Raw genomic sequence first — 20,061 nt, 5'->3', positions numbered from 1 at the left:
ATATACAGTTAATCCAATTTACAGTATATTCTGAGAAGCAAATTGAGACATCTCAAAGATGTGATAAGAAGCTATATCAAAGGCAAGGATTATTATTATTATTGCTGGGAGCAACCAGATCAGCAAAATCTACATGGGAGCCTGCCTTAAAGCATCCACTGCACAGTATAACACACTAATGTGCAACGCCAACTAGAACTGGTGGACTTGTGTTTAGTATAAAAGTTCACATTATTCATAAGCAGAAGCTTGAAAAAAAGAAATGGCTGCAGCAAAAAGATTGATCTGAACAAAACACACAGTATCTTGATATCACAACCATGAACTGCAAGTACTGTGAATCATTATTCTAAAAGCTTCATCAATGTGAACCTTTCCATCTGCTGACATTTGCTATCTTTAAATTATTTGTTCTCCACTGAACTGCATAAAATCTTTCACCTTGTTTGTCTTATCCTGCCCAACAATCTCCCAGATAAAAAATGTCTATTTACTTCTGTGTGCAAATTGGCTGTCATGTTTGCCAACAAAATACACAGTCAATATGTAGTAAATCTTGTGAACCAATTTTATCTGTGGGAATTGTTGGCCAGGACATGAGGAGAAACTCCCTTCTCTTCAAATAGTGTCATGGGATCTTTAACATCCACCTGAACAGGCACAGACAGGACCTCAGTTTAACATCTCATCCGAAGGATGGCTGCCCCAATAATTCAGTGCACCTCCAGGACTGGACTGGAATGTCAAGCTCGTATGTGAACTCGTTAATATCCTAATGTGGAGTTTGAACCCAAAACCTTCTCCCTCAGCCGTGAGAGTGCTGGCAATTGAGCCAGCTTGACACCCAGTGCACAACAATACATGTGAGTATCATAAACTCGGTAAAGGAGGCCCTTGGCACTCCTGAAACTGGTTGTTCTTCTAGCAGAACAGGGGGACAGTGAGGGCCTGCCTCAGGCGTGCGCAATCTAGGATCGGGGACTATATACTGAGGGACAAGCTGAAGTTTGGCTCAACCCGGCTGGAGCCACTCCCACACAAACCGCTCAGGGCGCACCCACCAGTTAGCCCACAGCTCACCCAAAACTGACTGAAGAAAGGGTACAGAAAGATGCTCGAGATGTAACCAAAGAACGTCCTAAAGATGTATGCACCCCCCTACCTCTCTGACCTCTCCCCTCAAAACAGCGCCCGATGCCTTCGTTCCTCTGGGTTTGGCCTCCTCCTTGTCCCCCGAGTCCTCCGCTCCACCCTCAGCAGCTGTGCCTTCAGCCACTTTGCCCCGAGGCTCTGGAACTCCCTTCCTCACTCCCTTCGCCTCGCCCCCTCTCTTCCTATTTTCAGTTCCCTGCTGAAGACCTTTCTTTTCGACCGCGCCTTTTGTCACCTTCCTTCCCATCCCCCTGGCTCGGTCCCGGGATCCGTTACTGTGAAGCACTCTGAGAAGCTGTCTGGCGTGGAGGGTGCTATATAAATCCGAGTTGTTGTTATTGTATGTACGATAAACATATGCATGTACGTTTCATATCATGGTGCCTTCCGAAAGCAGCAAGTGCACCTTATCAGGGTGTGTGCGGGTGCGCACATGGGTGGGTGTACACAGGGGCGACTCCCGAATGTGTTAAAGGGAGTGTCCCAAAAAAAAATGTGTGGACAACCTATGTGCGGGGAAGGAATGTACCGTAAGCAATGGAATGTTTTGTTTTGGGAGAAAAAAAGGAAAAAATTGTAACAGAAGATGTGTTTTGTTTTGGATTTCTGTTGAACTAAATATTATATTTATAAATAAATATATATTTTCAAACAAAGTACATGTGCAATAACATTTGTAACATAACCTCACAGTCGATGTAAACTCGAACAAAAGAATTCATACTACAGAAAGGAGATGAGACAAATTATTTAAGATTCCATAAGTGTGCATTCATCTTCCATTACAGACATCTGCCAGTTTGCAGAGTGTGACCTTGGGGAGCCAAGGGAAGCTTTCTGTCTCACAGTTCACAGCAAAGCCTTCTATTGATCTTGTTTCATTCTTTCGTTTGACCTTTGCTCAAATTCAGACAGATGAGAGGACGTGCTTACCGAATTGAATCTGCTGCAGAAGGTAAACATAATCGATTTTTTAAAATAACTTGGAACAAACTATGCTCATATGGATTACCATTTGGTTTGCAAGAAATATTGTACTGAAAGTTTAATTTTGCTGAATTCTTGAAGCTGAAGAGTGCAGGGCCTGGAGCACTATGGAATCCTCCATCTAAACCAGGGAACTTTTTGATCATGGGAAATGGAGTTAAACTCACACAATTGTTGTAGTTATTACAGTTTAAACAGGTAAACAAGTACCTATTGCATACTATACTTTTAACATGTTTCAAAGAAAAAATAACACGGACAGTTTGATTTATGGAGTTTGAGCATGTGAAAGGGATGCAGTGCATGTTGGCAATGTAATGTACGGAGATTATAATAATAATAATCCCTTACATTTGATATAGCGCTTTTCACGTCTTCTCAACATCTCAAAGCGCTTAACAGAATAGACTGCAAAGTGAATTGACCGTATATTTGTGGGCGAAACGCGGCAGCCAATTGCGCACAGCAGTGTCCTACAAACAGACATGGACTGAAAAATAACCAGTTTATTATTATTTTGTTTTGGAGGGATTATTATTAGGCGTGTGGAGTAAGGACACTTGCCCAAGGTTTCGCCCGGCCTGGAATTGAACCCAGGTGTCTCGCTTGCAAGGCGAGTGCTCTAACCTGGTGGTAGCACTCTCACTTCTTACAATCAAGGCTCGACTGTCCAGATTAAACAGTCTTGACGGGGTTTTAAAAAATGCATAAAACTAGAATTTACAAAGTCAGTCCACCCAAATGGAAGCACAAGTTCTAGTAAAGGCACATTAATGTGACAATTAGTAACACCATCAATATCCCTATTTCCACAGCAATGCCTAAACAAGTTTCACCCTTTTCTAAACTGTCAGTAAAGATCTCTGCAATTAGTAACTGTGTATCAGCAGAAATAGCCTGTCATATGCTTTCTCATCAATATGCTAATCCAGGATCCAGAACATTTGTTGTACAAAGAGAGAATTTTATGAGGAGATTTGAAAGCTTCACAGACCCAATAATTCCCCAAAGGGCCTCTTCTTTAGAACAATCTGTAGCTCCATTTTTCTGGTTTATTTTCATGGTGTCATGTTCTGCTTCCAATGGAACTGTTGAGATCAGGAGTCCAATGAATGCAAATTTATGAACTGAAATAAATTCAGTACTCACATTCAAACCTGGTAGTATATTTAAGAACACCTAATGATCTGCTCTGTGGAAAAGGTCACTAAATTGGGTAGCTACAATATGGGGGGTAGGGAGAGAGAATCAATTTGAATATGACACTGAAAAATTGGTGCAGCTGTGACTGTGTGAAGGTAGTATCTTGTAAGTCTGTTTGATGTCTTTTGTAGCTTGTTGTTATTATGCAATAAACAACAACAACAAAATTACATTTGTATAGTGCCTTTCACGTCGGGAGGACGTCCCAAGGACAAATATCTGTAACAGCACAACAAAGGCTAGGAACACTATGGGAAATTGATATGATGTTGTAATAGATCTGATATGAAAAGGTTAAGATTTAATGGCAGTGATACATATTGCAGCTCCGATCCAGATCAACTTCCAAATATTAACAGATTATTATGTTTTACCAGAATCAAGAAATCAATAATGCCTATCAAATATACTGGAGAATGTGGCATAGTCTTTACTGTTGACTTTTGCTTAACAAGATTTATCAGTTACTCTAGTTTTAAAATTTTGTTGTCAGACATTGCTGTGGGCAAATTGGCTGCCTCTTTCACCCACAAAATAGTCACATCACTTAGCCATATATCCTGTGAAGCTTTTGAAATGTTTTGATGATGTGATAAGATGCTATATTGAATGCAAGTATATTTTATAGTATTACTACAATCTTGTCTCAAGTGAAAATTGCATCCAGATGGTTTTGAGATTGCACATATTATTATAGTGCATTTAATTTTCAGCCACACAGTGGCAATGGAGTGGAGAGTCAGAAAAAGGTTCAGAAAATAAAATTCTTTCAGTGGCTTTTTGGGGAAGTTTTCAAATGCTAGATTTAGGTGCAGTAAATTTACTGTGCTGCTAAAAACACATTGTTTTGTTTGCCTTTTACATGAGACAATGACTACGAAACAATGAGATTTTTAAATAAAATATATTATTGTTTTGTTCCGAGGCAAGAAATTGAATCAGTCATATCAATAAAGAGTAATATACCATTAGGACATTTGCATTAATAATGCCTTTAGGAGGGTGTAACTTAAAGACAGTTAAACCTCTGCCTGTCTTAATGTATCTAATTACTCTGGTAGGTTCTGTGAAGTACTCCAATGCTGTTAGATTTAAACAGTGTGCTTTTAAAATATTAATCTAGCCATTAGATTTCTTTCAGTATCTTATTCTAAATTTGTTTCCCCTGAGTAAGGAAATGTCAGGAATAGAAATTGCCTGTTTTCCCCGTGGCTTGCGATTTTACGGATAGGATTTAGCTATTGTGTTTTATGACTAGAGCTACATTCTGAGAACTTGCAACTTGGGACACAATGTTAACAAAATGTGCAAAACAGAAGTCACTTTTATTACAGCAATTCCTGGTTAGTAAATACTACACTTTGACACCTTTTATGCTTATAAAAAGCTTTCTTGCAGCATAATCTTGCTTTTCTGTAAAGGCAATGAATGAATCAGCTTTTTCCTAAATAATATAATAATCCTTACACTAGATACAGCGCCTTATTATGACATCAAAACGTCTCAAAACACTTTGCAAAATTTACTGATTTAGTGACTGTGGGCAAATGCAGCAGCCAATTTGCACATAGCAATGTACCACAAACCGTCATAGAGCGATTGACCAATTTCATATAATAATAATCTTTGGATTTGATATCATGGTAACGAGACATCTTAAAGAGCTTCACAGGATATACTGTAAAGTGATATGACTGTGTGTATTTTCAGGCTAATATTGGAGCCAATTTGCACACAACAATTTCCAACAAGCAGCTATGGATTGAGTGGCCAATTTTATCTGAGGGATTGTTGGCCAGGACACTGGGAGAAACTCCCTTCTCTTTTTGAATAGTACCATGGGATCTTTAGCATTTACCTGTACAGGCACAGGCAGGACCTCTGTTTAATGCTCATCTGAAGGATTACAACAAAGCATAGCACCCTAGCATTGCATTGGGGTGTCAGCTTGTATTGAGTTCAAAATACCAATGAGGGGCTTGAATCCACATCCCTCTGATTCAGAGATGAGAGTGCTACCAACCAAGCCAGGCTGACACCTCTCATTATCATTGAATCATACTGACGTGATGTGGCCAAGCCTCCATTGATTAAGAAAAGATGAAATCTTAAAAAATGCTTCAGACCATATGTCTTTCAGGTGCATTCTTGGTAATATTCCAAGGCACTGTTGATGACAGACCAGGCAGCTGATCTCAATAGTAGGACTTGAAGGAGCAAGCCAGTTAATGGGGGCTGGGATACTTCCCCCATTTGGATCCTGCCAGCCTTGCTTGTGATGTGCTTGGCAACCTCTGGTGGTGTTATTGGTAGCTTGGTTCCTGAGCCACATGTACTCCAAGGTACTGCTGATAACAGAGCAGCCGGTATGTTTGCTGGCATGATTTGGAGGGGCAGAGTGGGGTAGGTATTCTTTTCTTCCAACTAAGCTAATCCCACAAGCCAAAACCCTAACAAGTAGGATGGTCATTAGGGAAGCTTGCCAGACAGTTCAGTCAATGGCAAACTATGCAGCTTTAGCTGGTTAAACTCTGCTGATTTCCAGACAAATGCAAATTTCCTTCCATGTGTGGAACTCTCAGGTTTGGATATTGTTAAGCATGGTGATGAGTTTCCCATGTGTGAAACACCGGCCTGACCAATAAATTAAATCAATCAATCAGTCGGCTCTGTGGAAACAACAACTTGCATTTATATAGTGCCTTCACATGGGTAGCATCTTGGAGCACTTAACAGTGGAGGAACTTGATGCCGAGCTTAGGGGGGGGAGGGCAAGGTCAAAGAGGAGGATCCTATAACCTGGGCCAGTCATTGTTCATTGGTCATAAGTTGGAGTCAGTTTTATATCTTTTCATTTTGTGTTATTTGAAGGCTACAACATCAAGGAAACAATTTAAGTATGGTTTTGAGAACTTATTCTGTGAATAGCCAGCAAATTCAGAATGACTGCACTGGGTGACCTGGGCTTAGCTGGTCCATTTGTAATGCATCTGCTCCTTGCCATTGGTGTTTAATATGATCCATCTGTTTGGCATCTGATCACAAGCCTTTTGTTTCACTGTGATTAGTGTCTAAAACATTTTTAATAACCTCATCTCACTGGCAGCAATGATAAGAACCTCAGAGCAGTGTGTTTAGCCAAGACATATGAGGGTTGATCCAATAGTAAGTATTTACCCATACAGCTGCTATTTCCTTTCCGTTCCAGTTCTGCATTCGCTTAATTTCTAGATTTCTACAGCTGCTCGGCCACAAGTTAATTTTCTGCATCCAGAAGAGTGGACTCTTCCCTGTTCCCTCCATACCACGTATTTACTGATGAATCAGCTGCCACTGGATGTGTTACTTACCTAGGAGAATGGAGCATTCAGTGCCTCCCGAATCAAGTCACATTAAAACACATCATAGCTATGTATGAATCTTGCACCAAGCGTTAGCAGATGTTGAGCTGAAACCTCTGAAAATGCCAATAAGAAAGTACGTCTCAATGTGCTTCACAGATCCAAATAGGTGACATAACTGATCAAAAGTGCAGTTTAAAAGAAAGGTCTTACGGCAGATTTTAAAGGTGGGAAAGGAAGAGGCATGGCGGAGGGAATCCAGGATACAGGCAGAGGTGGGTGATGTTACCTCTGGGCAAAATAGGTCCTTCGGCTCAACTAGTCCATGCTGGTGTTTATAATAACATCCTTGTGTTTGATATAGCTCCTTATCAGGTCTTCGAGATGTCTCAAAATGCTTCACAGTATATACCGTAAAATGAATTGACTGTATATTTTGTGGGTGAAATGCAGCAGCCAATTGCATACAGCAGTGTCCCACAAACAGTCATGGATAGAGTGACCAATTTTTTAAAGATATATATATATATGTACTGCACACAAGGCTCCCTCTTAAATACTTTCTGATTGAACCACAGCTAATGACAATTCCACATTCTTGCCAACTGCTGTGTAAAGACATTCCTTCTAAACTCCCTTAAAGAATATTCTTATTTCTTATTGAGCAATCCGGGTTTACCTAAGAAAGACAACTTTCAAATAAAACATCTTAAATTAAATCTGTTCTGAATGAAATGATCCATATGCTTATGTTGTAATGTTTACTTAATGAAGGCTTGTGAAGATGAATATGTCACTGAAATATTTACCTTTACCAGCTGCCAGCAGCAAAAACGAAAAAAAATTCCAACAATTTAATAAGTTGTGAAGAAAATATGGAGCATTAGATTCCAGGCTACAAAAAGTGAAGTGGAAAGAGACACATGAATAAACTGGACTGAAATCAGAAGAATGATAAATCTCAATAGGATGACAACCGCAATCTGCAGCAACTAAAAATCCCTGGCATTGATGCATACTAGAGCGATATGTTAAATTATGGATGAGATTCCATTTGCCTAATCACAGAATCTGGAGGAAGAGAATAATTCCCTGGAGAGGAAAGTAATTCCAACGGCAGTGTACTGCTTATAGGTTAACTGCAACCAGCGGTGTAAAGCAATCACAGTCAGTCTGAAGGTACTTCTGTTGGGAGCAGATTTTCTAAATGAAATACAGAATGTTGATGGTACGTCACCTGCCAGTTGAACAGTATAGTTGATATCCACTGATTCAATTTAACATGAGAATTGATGTTGCCAAAGGCATTCCCACATTTTAACAAGATTACATACTCACCATCCCTCCCACCCTCGCCCGGCTCCACTGGCTCCCCATCCCTCAGAGGATAGAATTCAAAATCCTCATCCTCACTTTCAAGGCCTTACCCCCTCCTACTTCTCTGACCTGCCGATCACCTATCAACCTGTCCGCTGCCTCCCTTCAGCTGGCTCCTGCTCGCTCCATGTGTCCCGCCCGATCCGCCCTACCATCTTCGTCCCGGCTTTCAGCCTCTCTGCCCCCACCCTTTGGAACTCCATCCTGCAATCCCTTCACCTTGCTCTCTCCATTGCCTCCTTCAAGGCACGACTCAAGACCCTCCTTTTCGACTGTGCCTTCAGCTGCCCTCCTACCCCCTCTGCACTCCCTCACCCCAACCTTGTAACCCCCATGCTCAAGTCCTGATCCCCAACTGTTCAGCACCTTGGGACATCCTCCCAACATGAAAGACGCTTTACAAATGTAATTTTGTTGTTGTCGCTATTGTTGTTCACTAAACTGCCAGTGATCAGGTAAATAGTCTTGGATATTACAGTGCAGCGAGCACACTGCACTTTCACTTCTGGGACCTTAATTCAATTTAGTCGGGATAAAAGTCTAATCTCTCTTCTAACTGTAACAGTCATCTTAGAAATAGGTTTTGAGATTCTTTATCCAGTCCTTGTTAGATCCACTCCCCCAAAACTGATCCCCAGGACAATGGAAATTTACTCAAGCAACAGATAGAAGCCCATTTTAAGACATTTAGGACACGCAGGAAATTGTGTAACAGACAAGTGAGTATTGTGATATATACATCAAAAGGAGCATCAGTTATTTTTTAAGGGACAACACCAACCATCTAAAGATGTCCAAATTTGGGCTGTTGATAAATGAAGCTAAAGTGGGCCAATTTATGTTTAGATTTGGTGCTCCTCCTGATTGAATCATTTTTATTTGCTATTAGTTTGCTGTTCTTACTCTGAGCCTCATTTCATCTAAATTTTATTTTTGCAACTCAAAAGATTTTTTTCGAGATCTTTTGATCAGGTGCCTCATAGGAGGCTTGTTAAGAAAAACTAAGGTGCATGGTAATAAGGTGGCAGCATAATAATAATAATAATAATAATCCTTGCATTTGATATAGCACTTTTCATGTCGGGAGGACGTCCCAAAGTGCTTCACAGAACACACTGTAAAGTGAATTGACTGTATATTTGTGGGCGAATGCGGCAGCCAATTGCGCACAGCAATGTCCCACAAACAGTCGTAGATTGAAAATGACCAATTTATTATTGTTTTGGGTTTTTGGAGTGATTATTATTAGGCGTGTGGAGTAAGGAAACTTGCCCAAGGTTTCGCCCTGTCTGGAATTGAACTCAGGTCTCTCACTTGCAAAGCGAGTGCTCTAACCACTGAGCTACAGGACCCCAGCATGGAAGTAAAGTTGGTTAAAAAATAGGAAACAAAGTTCAGGAGCACATAGGCATGATTTGAAATGGAGAAATGTAACTAGTGATGTCCCCCCAAGGGTCTGTGTTGGAATCACTACGTATCTCCAATTATATACACAGTTTGGATTCTGGTATAAGGGGTACAATTTCTACGTTTGCAGATGACACAAAATTAGTTCGGATGAAGAAGGCCCTTCGCCCCATCTGATCTCATCCTTCTAGAACACTTGTCATTCCATAACAACATCAAGCTGTTGTTAAAAGGAGTCCAGTGTCCTGGTCTCAACCGTCCTTTCTGGCAACCTATTCAAGTAAACAATTACGCTCCGGGTACAGAAATAATTCTTGGTATCTATCCTGAAATTACCTTTTGCAACTCTAAACCTGTGTCCTCTCATTCTATTGTCTTCATGCATCTTAAAGTATCGTTCTGGTTCAGGAAGTGTGGCTGTTAGTTAAAAAGTTCAGGAAGACATGGTTAGATTAATAAATTGGGTACAGAGATGGCACATGGAATTTAATGTAGAAAAGGTGTGAGGTTAGACATTTTGAGAAAAGGAATAAGGCAAGGAAGTATACCCTAAATAATACAATTTCAGACGGTAAGTAAATGGGAATGAATGAATTTTTTTAAAAGAGTGAAAATAGACATGATAGGCCAAATGGCCTTCTTCTGTGTAAAGCTTCTGTGGTTCTAATCATGTACAAATGTGTTGGAATGGGTGTTCCCTGATTTATTTAATCTCCTGATTATGCTGAATATCCACAGATAAAAGTTCCAAGCAGGTAATGTGGAGTATCCTCCTATATCAAAGAGTGAAAACTCCAAGGTATCAATATAAGTAAGGTATATTAACCAATCCAGGAATAATGGCATTTCCAAATTCCCATCATAAAGCACCACCGAGCCTTATTTTCTGTGTATATTCTCTAGAGAAAGTCCAATAAAATCACACTGCCAGATCAATACATTTACAGACCAGCCTCAACGAAACAAGTATTTATTCAGCATCTTTATAAGGGATTAATCAACAATGCATTGTTTACTATTCTACATATTTTCTGATTGTTAATAATCAGGAAGTACACTTAAAATTGTAACACATTTGCATTATGAAAGAATTCTGGAGTCGGGGGCACAAACGATAAAAGCAGCAACAATATTTAGGTGAGAATAGCAAATGTTTTTTTGTTCCTACGATATAACTCTGAAGAACATTACCATTGAAGTCAAATCATCTGTTCATCTCTTCTCAGGTGTCAGAAGTACAACAACTTGCATTTACATAGTACCTTTTTTGTAGAGTGATGACAATGGAAGGACTATTATTATTAGGGAAGCGTAATAAAGAAAAGGAAAAAGATGACATAATGACTAAAGATTAATTGCCAAATTTAAAAAACGTTGTCGCGATTAAGTTTAATCCGTATACAATGTCCAGGATATTCAAAAATTATTAAGATAGTATCACAAAGTCCTTATCTGCATATAGAGAATGAACAGACAAATGTGATCATTAAACCATAGTAAAATATTTATATCCTCCAAATGTTATACACATAAAACATGCTGGGCTTTTTATCCAGAGACAATTACAGTGATAATTCAGACTATTTGTTTAGATTCAATCATTGTCAATTGTTCTGCATATGGAATCTTGTTAGACTAGAAAAACAGATATTTGAATCAGTGTTCTGTGAGTTTAACTGGAGCTCTGGCAGTGAGAATGCTAATGCCATGATCCACCCTTCAGGAATGGCAGCCTGCAATTAGGAGCAATTAGCTGTCTTCCCGCTGAGAAGGTTTCAAGTAGCGATCTGATCAGTCCCCCCAAAAAAGACCATTTGCAAATGACAGCCTTGGATTGTCAGTCATTTTTTCAGTTCGAGAACAGTCTCAAATCATTTTGTTGGGCAAGAAGGGAAGACGACTGGTTTTGTTCAGTAATTCTCATCACCAGACCTGACTGAATACCGAATCTCTCACATTCTCGGCTGTTACTAACTCAACTCTGTGTATCAACCCACTACTGTACTATGGTGTTAGATGCAGGTGAGAAACAATTACTTCTGCTTGACTATAAATGCTATAGATGCACTTTGTACTCTTAAAAAGTTTTAATAAGGACTGGAAAGGAACCTATATGCCTCATATCTAACCATTGTTAAGTAGAAAAAGATATAATAAGTGACACATGATAGTATTGAAGGATATTGACTAGTACCTATATTTGTTCATTTCTGTTTCTAAGTCTGTATCAACAACACCCGTGACAGAGAGCTAGCTCATAATATCAAGGTACAATATATCAATTGTTTTATCTGAAATATTAGTTTAAGCCAAGTTAAAGCTCTCTTAACAATTATTAATTCATTGAAAAGTGTATTGTTGCCATTTTTCATGCCAACCTGCATTATAAGCTTAATCTCTTGTTTTTGCAGGCAATCTGATGTTTAAATTAAAAAGCATTCTCAAAATACTTTACCAAAATAATAGTCTGACGCATTTTCCACTAGTTAAACAGGCAATACTCAGTTTCTTTCTTATTTAAAAACCCTGCTTTACATTTTTGTTATTTAATCTAATTTTATTTAATTAATATTCTGTCACCTGCCTTTGCTTTGTGAAGTTTAAATAAAAAATTTAAGAGTTTCTGATTCCGTATTTCTATGTTATATGAACAAAGAAAAATACCTAGTTTCAAGTCCTCTGTCGAGATATTTCATGATCATAATAATATAATAATCCTTGCATTTGATGTAGCGCTTTATTAAGTCTACAAGACATCTCAAAGCGCTTCACAGAATATACTGAAAAGTGAATTGACTGCATAATTTGTGGGCAAAATGTGGCAGCTAATTGCACACAGCAGTGTCCCACAAACAGTTGTGGATTGAGTGACCACTTTTTTAAATTATAACTGAGATGTCTTCTTGGTGTGCATGTGATCACTTTTATTCTGATGGCAGTGGAGTCTTATTTATGAGTTGGTTTAACTTTCCCACAATCAAAATACACAGGTTGGGTAAAGCATGTGCAAAACATATTGTGCAGAGAAGAAATTTTAGTGCCTTTACTTACATAGTTAACAGTCAGTGGAGAGGTTTACAACTGATGCTGGAATACTTCATGTTGTTAGTAACATAATTAAGGACATTTGTGTGCTTTTGCAAATCGTTAACCCATCTTCTGTACAGGTTAAATACTGCAGAATGCTAGAAATCTGAAATAAAAGCAGAAGTCGCTGAGAATGTTCAGCAGGTCAGGCAGCATCAATGGAGACAGGAGTGTGATTTAATGTTTCAGGTCGATGACCTTTCATCAGAACTGGGGGATGTTGCAAGGGAGCAGTTTGTAAGTGGAAAAGTTGTTCAATGTGAGAACAAGTTCAGCTTTTCTTTTCCTGGCCCCTTCTCTGTTTTTCTTTATAATCCCCTCCCTTCCAACATCCCCCAGTTCTGATGAGAGGTCATTGACTTGAAATGTTAACTCACTTTCCTCTCTCCGTAGATGCTGTCTGACCTGCTGAGCGACTTCTGTTTTTATTTTGTATATGGGTTGTTAACCTAACTTGTAACTTAGACCTCAAATAAGCAGTTCTTTTCAGAAGTTGTCAGAAACCTGTTGGTCCTGAATTAGTTAGGAATTTGGGAGTGTTGCTGCCCAATTTATAGCATTCCTTGCATTTTGCATTTGATACAGCATCATTCACGGCAGGAGGACATCTCAAAGCACTTCACAGGCAAATACAGCAGTCAATTTCCACACCAATTTTATCCATATGATTCTTAGCCAGGATACTGGGCGAACCTCCTTTCTATTTTCGACTAGTGCTCTGGGACCTTGAACATCCACCTGAACAGGACATCGGTTTAACAGGTCATCTAAAGGATTGCAATTCCAACAATGAAGCACACCCCCCCAGCACTGGACTATGTGAGCTCAAAATCCTAACAGTAATAATAATCCTTGCATTTGATAAAGCATCTTATCACATCTTTGAGAAGTCTCAAAGCGCTTCACAGAATATACAGTAAACTGAATTGATTATATATTTTGTGGGCAAAACAAGGCAGCCAGTGGAAATCAGCAGTGTCCCACAAACAGTCATAGATTGAGTAATCCATTTATTTTTTAAGGAATTTTGGGTTTGAACACACAAATTTCTGACTTAAACGCAAGAGTACTACCAACTGAGCTTGGCTATTAGGGCACTATATAAATGCAAGTTGTTGTAGTTGTTTACGAAAGGTTTAGTTATGTAAGTTTACTGCTACCAATGTGACTGTTATGTAATTAGCTGCCAGCCAGGGCTAGAATCACGATGATAGGGATTTATTTTTATTTTGTGAATTGCTACTTTTCTGATCTATTGTCAGCAGGGCCACGGAGTGTTTGTGTGTATATACATATGTGTGGATTCCATTATTTGACAAGTGCAAACCATGTGTAATGTGGTATTATTAATAATATAGGTCATGACAGTTAATCCAAACAATAAGTGTTCATAGTGGAATTATTAATCAGTGATCCCTGGAAGTGAGTGGGCATGTATTCATTTTGTCTGGATTATATAAATGGAAGGAGGAATTTTAGAGCAGAGAGACTTGTCCAATGGGCTATGGCTTTGCAAATACCATAAATTTGGCCACTGAAGCTGGTATTAAAATAACATTTCTGTTATTAGCTGGGATGGCATGAGTGATCTGTAGTTTTTAAGGTTCAAGGTTACTATCACACCTTAAATCAACAACAACAACAAGATTTCATTTATAGAGCGCCTTTCACGTCGGGAGGAAGTCCCAAAGTGCTGGACAGTTTGGTCAGGACCCGAGCAGGGGGGAAATGGTCAGGGTGAGGGGAGGGAAGGGAGGGGGCGAGGAGGGGTAGAGAATCGAGAGGGGAACTGAAGGCACGGTCAAAGAGAAAGGTCTTGAGACCGGCCTTGAAGGAGGAAAGGGAGGAAGCAAGGCGAAGGCACTGGGGGATGGAGTTCCAGAGCCTGGGGGCTGAGAGGCTGAAGGCCCGGCAACCGATGGTAGGGCGGTTGGGGCGGGGGATGTGGAGCAGACCAGAGCCAGAGGAACGGAGGGTACGGGCAGGTAGATAGGGGGATAGTAGGTCGGAGAGGTAGGAGGGAGCAAGGCCGTGAATGGCCTTGTAGGCGAAGATGAGGATCTTGAATTCGTATTGGAAATCTTACTATGATGACAGTGTAACAATGTACACCTCGACAAACACACACAAGCATTCCAGCAAAGCCCCACAAACAATGTCACCCAGAAATAATAAACCCGCTGAATGAAAACTATAACTCATTCATTCAGTTACTTGTTTGTTTATTAAATGCACAAATAATAGTTATGTTTTTTTGAAAAAAAACACATCTGCTGACAGTGTTTAATTGTTGATCTAGCTGAATATTGTGATTAAAAAGACCCACACTGTTACTGATAAGGAGAAAATCGCCCCTCCACCAACCTGGCCTCATTCCTTCCTCGCTTCAAAGTTTAGAAGACTCTCAGTGAGGTGGAGACCTGCTATTATAATGGCTGCCCCTCGAGGGGGCAATCATGAGCTTCTCTTCCTACTCCAACATGAAGTAACTGGAGCAAAGAGGGTAAATTTGACATTTCATAACAGATCTGTGGGTAGAAATTTCACCTGCGTCTGATTTACCCTATAAATGTGGGATTTCAGAGGCTCCACAATTTGGCATTTTTTAAAAATATAACCTTTAATTTTGAAGCCTCGTTTTCTATAACTTTCTTTTCAGAATTACCGAAAACCAATTCAAGTCAAAATTTGAACAATTTGCCAAATGATGTACACTGAAATTTTGAATTAAAAAGTAGATCTGGACCCAGGTGGAAGTTCTACTCATGTACATGATAATTATCGCATCAGATATTATCAGATCAAATCTGTTGTTTGACCTCCTTAAACCCTACAAACCTGGCCACTCCCTTCACTCAGTGAACACACTTCTTGCTACAAGAAAAGAAACTGACTAAAATATAATAATACTGATAATCCTTGCATTTGACTTAGGGCTTTCATGTCAGGAGGAAATCTCGGTATTTCACAAGATTTAGTGTAAAGTGTAATGATTTGTGTATTTTGTAGCCAAACATTGCTTATAACCTGTGTATATTTTGCTTTCCACACCAGTTCAAGATGAAAATCACACAGAATCATTTCATCCCTTCTTCTCTTACTATAAATGGAGTTAAAGACATGGTTATTTGTGCTGCTGTACAACCATTGCAATCAGCTTGAGGAAGTGATTCATCGAAGATCGAATTGATGGAGCTCTATTGTAAATGTAGGCTGTGGAAACCAATAAAGCCTCCACTCAAAACTAGTGTCCCAATGACTTTTAAAGGAATACTTCAAATGTCATTTTTTCATCACCAAAGTGTACAATAATAGATGTTAACCACCTCAACTATATCTTGCCTCTAACTCAGGTTCAAGACGTATATTGGGAACTTGCATAGTCTAGGTTGAAATTCTAATGTAAAGCTGGAAGTGCTGCAATATTGGAGGTGCCGTCCTTCAAATTAAACAGAAAACCAGAGTTCTGTCTGCCTGTTCAGGTGGACATTAAAGATGCGAAGACATTATTCGAAAAAGTAAATGAAGTATCTCCCAGTGTGTTGACCAACTCAGATGAAATTGATCATTCACTTCATAATAATAATAATCCTTGCATTTGATATAGCGTTTTTCACATCTTCTAGATGTCTCAAAGCGCTTCCCAGAATATACTGTAAAGTGAGTTTACTGTATATTTGTGGGCGAAGCGCGGCAGCCAATTGCACACAGCAGTGTCCCCCAAACAATCGTGGAGTGAGTGACCACATTTTTTTTTGAGTGTTTATTATCTTTGGAAAAGCAATCCGCCAATCGACTAACAATCGGGTTCCTACTTGCTGCTAAGTAACTAGTATTGAGTAAGGAAATTTGTCCAATATGCTGGGAATCGAACCCAGATCTCTTGCTGCGGGATGAGTGCTCTAACCACTGAGCTACAAGATTCCACAAATTCATGGCTGTTTGTGGGACATTTGCTGTGCACAAATTAGCTGATGTGTTCGCCTACAAATACAAGGTCACTACATTTTACAGTAAATCTCACTGAATTGTTGTGGAAACCAAAGTGAAGCCCTTGAGACACCTCCTGACATGAAAGGCCCTACATCAAATGCAAGAATTTTTATTATTAACTTTCCTTGTGACGTTGCTGCTTGAATTGGCCTGAGAGGAATCATAAAACACAGCAGAAATATTTGGTGACACAAGCTGAATTTGGTATCTTGGCTATCCTCAGAAATGGATTAACCTAGTACCGTTTACACCTACAGTTTTCATTAAAAAATTCTCATAGCAGCTCCACCATTTGCCTCTCTTAGTTTGTGCATTTGATATTTGCTGTAAGCAGGCAATTGTCAATCGTGACATTTGCTGTGGCTGACCCTTGTCTTTCCCAGGCTCCCTGCTCCGCCAGTAATTGGCCCTCTGATGCCATGGAGCAGACTGGCTCACAGATAATTGATGTTTGCACTTCATCTTTAATTGGCAGGTTGCTTTCAAATGTTACACAGCTACTGCGTAACAGGAGATCTAAGATGCAGTTGAAATAATGTTTCCATTATAATAATTAAGACAGGACAGAGGAGAAGTTGGGAGTATAAAATCACTTCCTGTTTGTGACTGTTACTGCATCTGTTCCTGAAGTGCAATGGTAGCGGGAAGCTGATGTTGTAATTAAACAATGACATATTTTGTTTTGCTGCTACTCAAACAGTAAAATAATATGGTATTGATGGCCTTCGCTGCTGTCTATGCGTAGAATATCAGTGCACTATTAAGACAGTAGTGCAAATGCAAAGTGGCAATATCAGCAGTGCACAAATTATGTGATCAGGTTTGGTAGGGTGGAAGTTGCAGGGCTTTGCCTGGACAATTCAGAATATTTGTATGGAAGAAACTGTTGGATTCCAGGAGTTCCTGCAGAGCAACACTAAGTGAAGACCAATCTTGATGTAATTTGAGGACACTTCTAATATGAGTTGTAATATAAGCTGCAGTCAGGGTTCAATGTAATAACAACAACAAATTACACTTGTATAGTGCCCTTCATGTTGCAAAGACGTCCCAGAGTGCTGGATGATCAGGCTTTTTTTGGACCCGAGTTGGAAATTGGGGTCAAGAAAGGTGGAGGACAGGGGTGGTTGAAGGCACGGTTGAAGAGGAAGGTCTTTAGACGAGACTTGAAGGAGACAAGAGAGGGGGTGAGGTGGAGGGATTGCGGGAGTTCCAGACTGTGGGGGCAGAGATGCTGAATGCCTAAATACCAGCCTCTGGAAGGTAAGCTTTATTTTATAAAATTGATGAACATTAGTGAACATCTAACTACTAGATTAGATATCAAAAGTTCCATAGACCACGTCATTCAAATACTGCAATTCAGTGACATTTTAAATACTTTCCTTATTGCAATATTCAATACTGGAATATATTTTGTCTCCTTACATGGATTTCTCCTCATATCCTGAGCAGCAGTTTTCCAGATTAATTGATCATTTACTCCTAGCTATTTGTAGTACAAATGGCTGTCACTTTTGCCTGCAAAAACAGGCACTACAAAAACAACAAGATTACATTTGTATAGTGCCTTTCATGTCGGGAGGATGTCCCAAGGCGCTGGACAGTGTACAGCATTTCAGACCTGAGCTGGGGTCAGGGGGGGAGAAGGGAAGGGAGGGCAAAGGGGGTGGCCGATGGCATAGTCGAAGAGGAGGGTCAATAGCGTTCAAATCCATTCACTCGTGTTCAAATCCATTCACTCCCTGGCACCTCCCTACATCTCCGACCACCTCACTCCTTAATCCACCACCCAGCGCCTCCGCTCGACTGGCACCAGCCTCCTGCTCGTCCCTCACACCTTCCACCCCACCATCGGAGGTCGTGGTTTCAGCCACTATGCCTCAAAACTCTGGAACACTCTCCCTCAATCCATCTGCCTTGCCGTCTCTTTCAAGTTCCCACTGATAACTTTCTTCTTCAACCGCGTTTATGACCACTTCCTACTTCCCCCCTTCCCCCAGCTTGGAGTCAGGCTACGCCTCTGTTAATCGCTCTGAGACGCCATCCTGCGTGGAGGACGCTATATAAGTGCAAGTTGTTGTTGTTGTTCAGTAATTACCTGTGAGACACTTTCAGATGTTTGGGTGGCAATTTTGTGTTAATTACCATTGATGAAACTTTATTTTTTACCACTATATGTAATAGGACACCTTGGAGAGTCACATTGCATTAAAATACAATGGTTAGTTGATTCAATGGCATTCATGTCTACAATCTCCTGGCAGGTGATCAGCCCGAGAATGATCCACAGGAAGAAGAGCTGCAGAGTGTCAGTAAGCAGATAGTGGACAAGGTCGTTCGACAGGCTGTGCACCAGTACACACAAGAAAGAAAGCACAAAGGCAAGAAGGAAGCAAAGGCGAAGAAAGGTTCACTGCTGGAGGCAGCAGGCAGCTCACGAAGAGAAAAGAACTGAACTGAAAGAGCGTGAGAACGATCAATAGTTCGGTGACAACAGAATTTGTGTCGTCACAGATGATTAGTCTGTTCACATTATCAGAATGTGGTAATATTCATCGGTTGTATTCTTTCAGATCCTGGAGGATTTGCTATTAGTACGCGTTCCCTTGTCAAAATTGTTTGAGCCGTGAATTGTTGAATTATTGGGAAGAACAATGTGACGTATGACTTGCTAATTATCACATGAGTTGAGTTGCAGTCAAACCCCTGGCCACAGAGGTAAAAACCCTTCTTCATCCCCCAACTTTGGCACAAAGTTCAGGCCCGAAGCAGGAGTGAACAATTGACACTGATCTCAAAGTGGTAATCAAATTACTTAGCTGTTACTTTACATTTTTGCTGCTTATCATTTGTCATTTGCCATCATTTGTAATATTTGTCAAAATATTATCATGTGTCAGCTGGCTCAGTGGTTGGACTCTCGCCTCTGAGTCTGAACGTTGTGGGTTCAAGCTGCATGTCAGGACTTGGAATCACATAGTCTAGGCTGACACTCCAATGCAATACTGGGTTTGTGTTGCATTGTCGAAAGTGCCGTCCTCCGGATGAGATGTTAAATCGAAGTCCTGTCTGCCTGTTCAGGTGTACGTTAAGGATCCCATGGCACTGTGCAAAACGAGAAGGGAATATTAAATGCAAGGATTATATTATCATTTGCAGTTTCCTTATGTTATTACAATAGTACATAGAGGCTAGAAAACAGTGTTGAGCTATGCCTGCACAAGTGTAATTGTGTCATAGAAAAAGTTTAATTTTAATCCCTCCAAGAAATTCAGAATTAAAATTTGAATCTTTAGGATTTTTTATGGAAAATAACAGCTAAGTAAATTGATTCCCATTTTGACTTCAGTATAAATTGTTCACCACCTGCTCTTCCCTTCTTTCAGCAAGGTTTTAATTCTTTCTGATAGACTGCTTGTAATTCTTTATTTATCTTTTTTATGAATGATAGTGTTAATGAAATGTCGCAATCTTCATAGAAGATTACTGTAAAGACTAGAGAATATGTATC

The 20,061-nt window shown here is 39.9% G+C and overlaps 1 protein-coding gene across 2 annotated transcripts; it reads left to right on the top strand.

Annotated features, from left to right (window-relative positions):
* The first annotated feature begins 1,995 nt into the window (after nt 1–1,995).
* LOC103183463 (A-kinase anchor inhibitor 1) lies at nt 1,996–19,403 on the top strand. Of its 2 annotated transcripts, none has more exons than XM_007900949.2 (2): nt 1,996–2,107; nt 18,815–19,403. In XM_007900949.2, the coding sequence occupies exons 1-2, from the start codon at nt 2,068–2,070 to the stop codon at nt 19,003–19,005; spliced, it is 231 nt and encodes a 76-aa protein (XP_007899140.1). In that variant the 5' UTR covers nt 1,996–2,067; the 3' UTR covers nt 19,006–19,403. The 2 variants fall into 2 exon arrangements, 1 of the variants encoding a protein (XP_007899140.1); XR_488417.1 differs by lacking the exon at nt 1,996–2,107 and adding an exon at nt 11,318–11,489.
* The last annotated feature ends 658 nt before the right edge of the window (nt 19,404–20,061 follow it).

Source organism: Callorhinchus milii, unplaced genomic scaffold, assembly GCF_018977255.1.
Source record: "Callorhinchus milii isolate IMCB2004 unplaced genomic scaffold, IMCB_Cmil_1.0 Scaffold2, whole genome shotgun sequence".
Classification (NCBI taxonomy): Eukaryota; Metazoa; Chordata; class Chondrichthyes; order Chimaeriformes; family Callorhinchidae; genus Callorhinchus; species Callorhinchus milii.
Note: the sequence above shows the minus strand (reverse complement) of the source record. Positions and strands in the feature narration are given on the sequence as shown.

Excerpts from the sequence above, each read along its gene's own strand:
- LOC103183463 (XM_007900949.2), top strand. The coding sequence starts at position 2,068 with ATGAGAGGACGTGCTTACCGAATTGAATCTGCTGCAGAAG. Across the intron at positions 2,108-18,814 it reads AATTGAATCTGCTGCAGAAG|GTGATCAGCCCGAGAATGAT; the intron begins GTAAACATAATC and ends ATCTCCTGGCAG.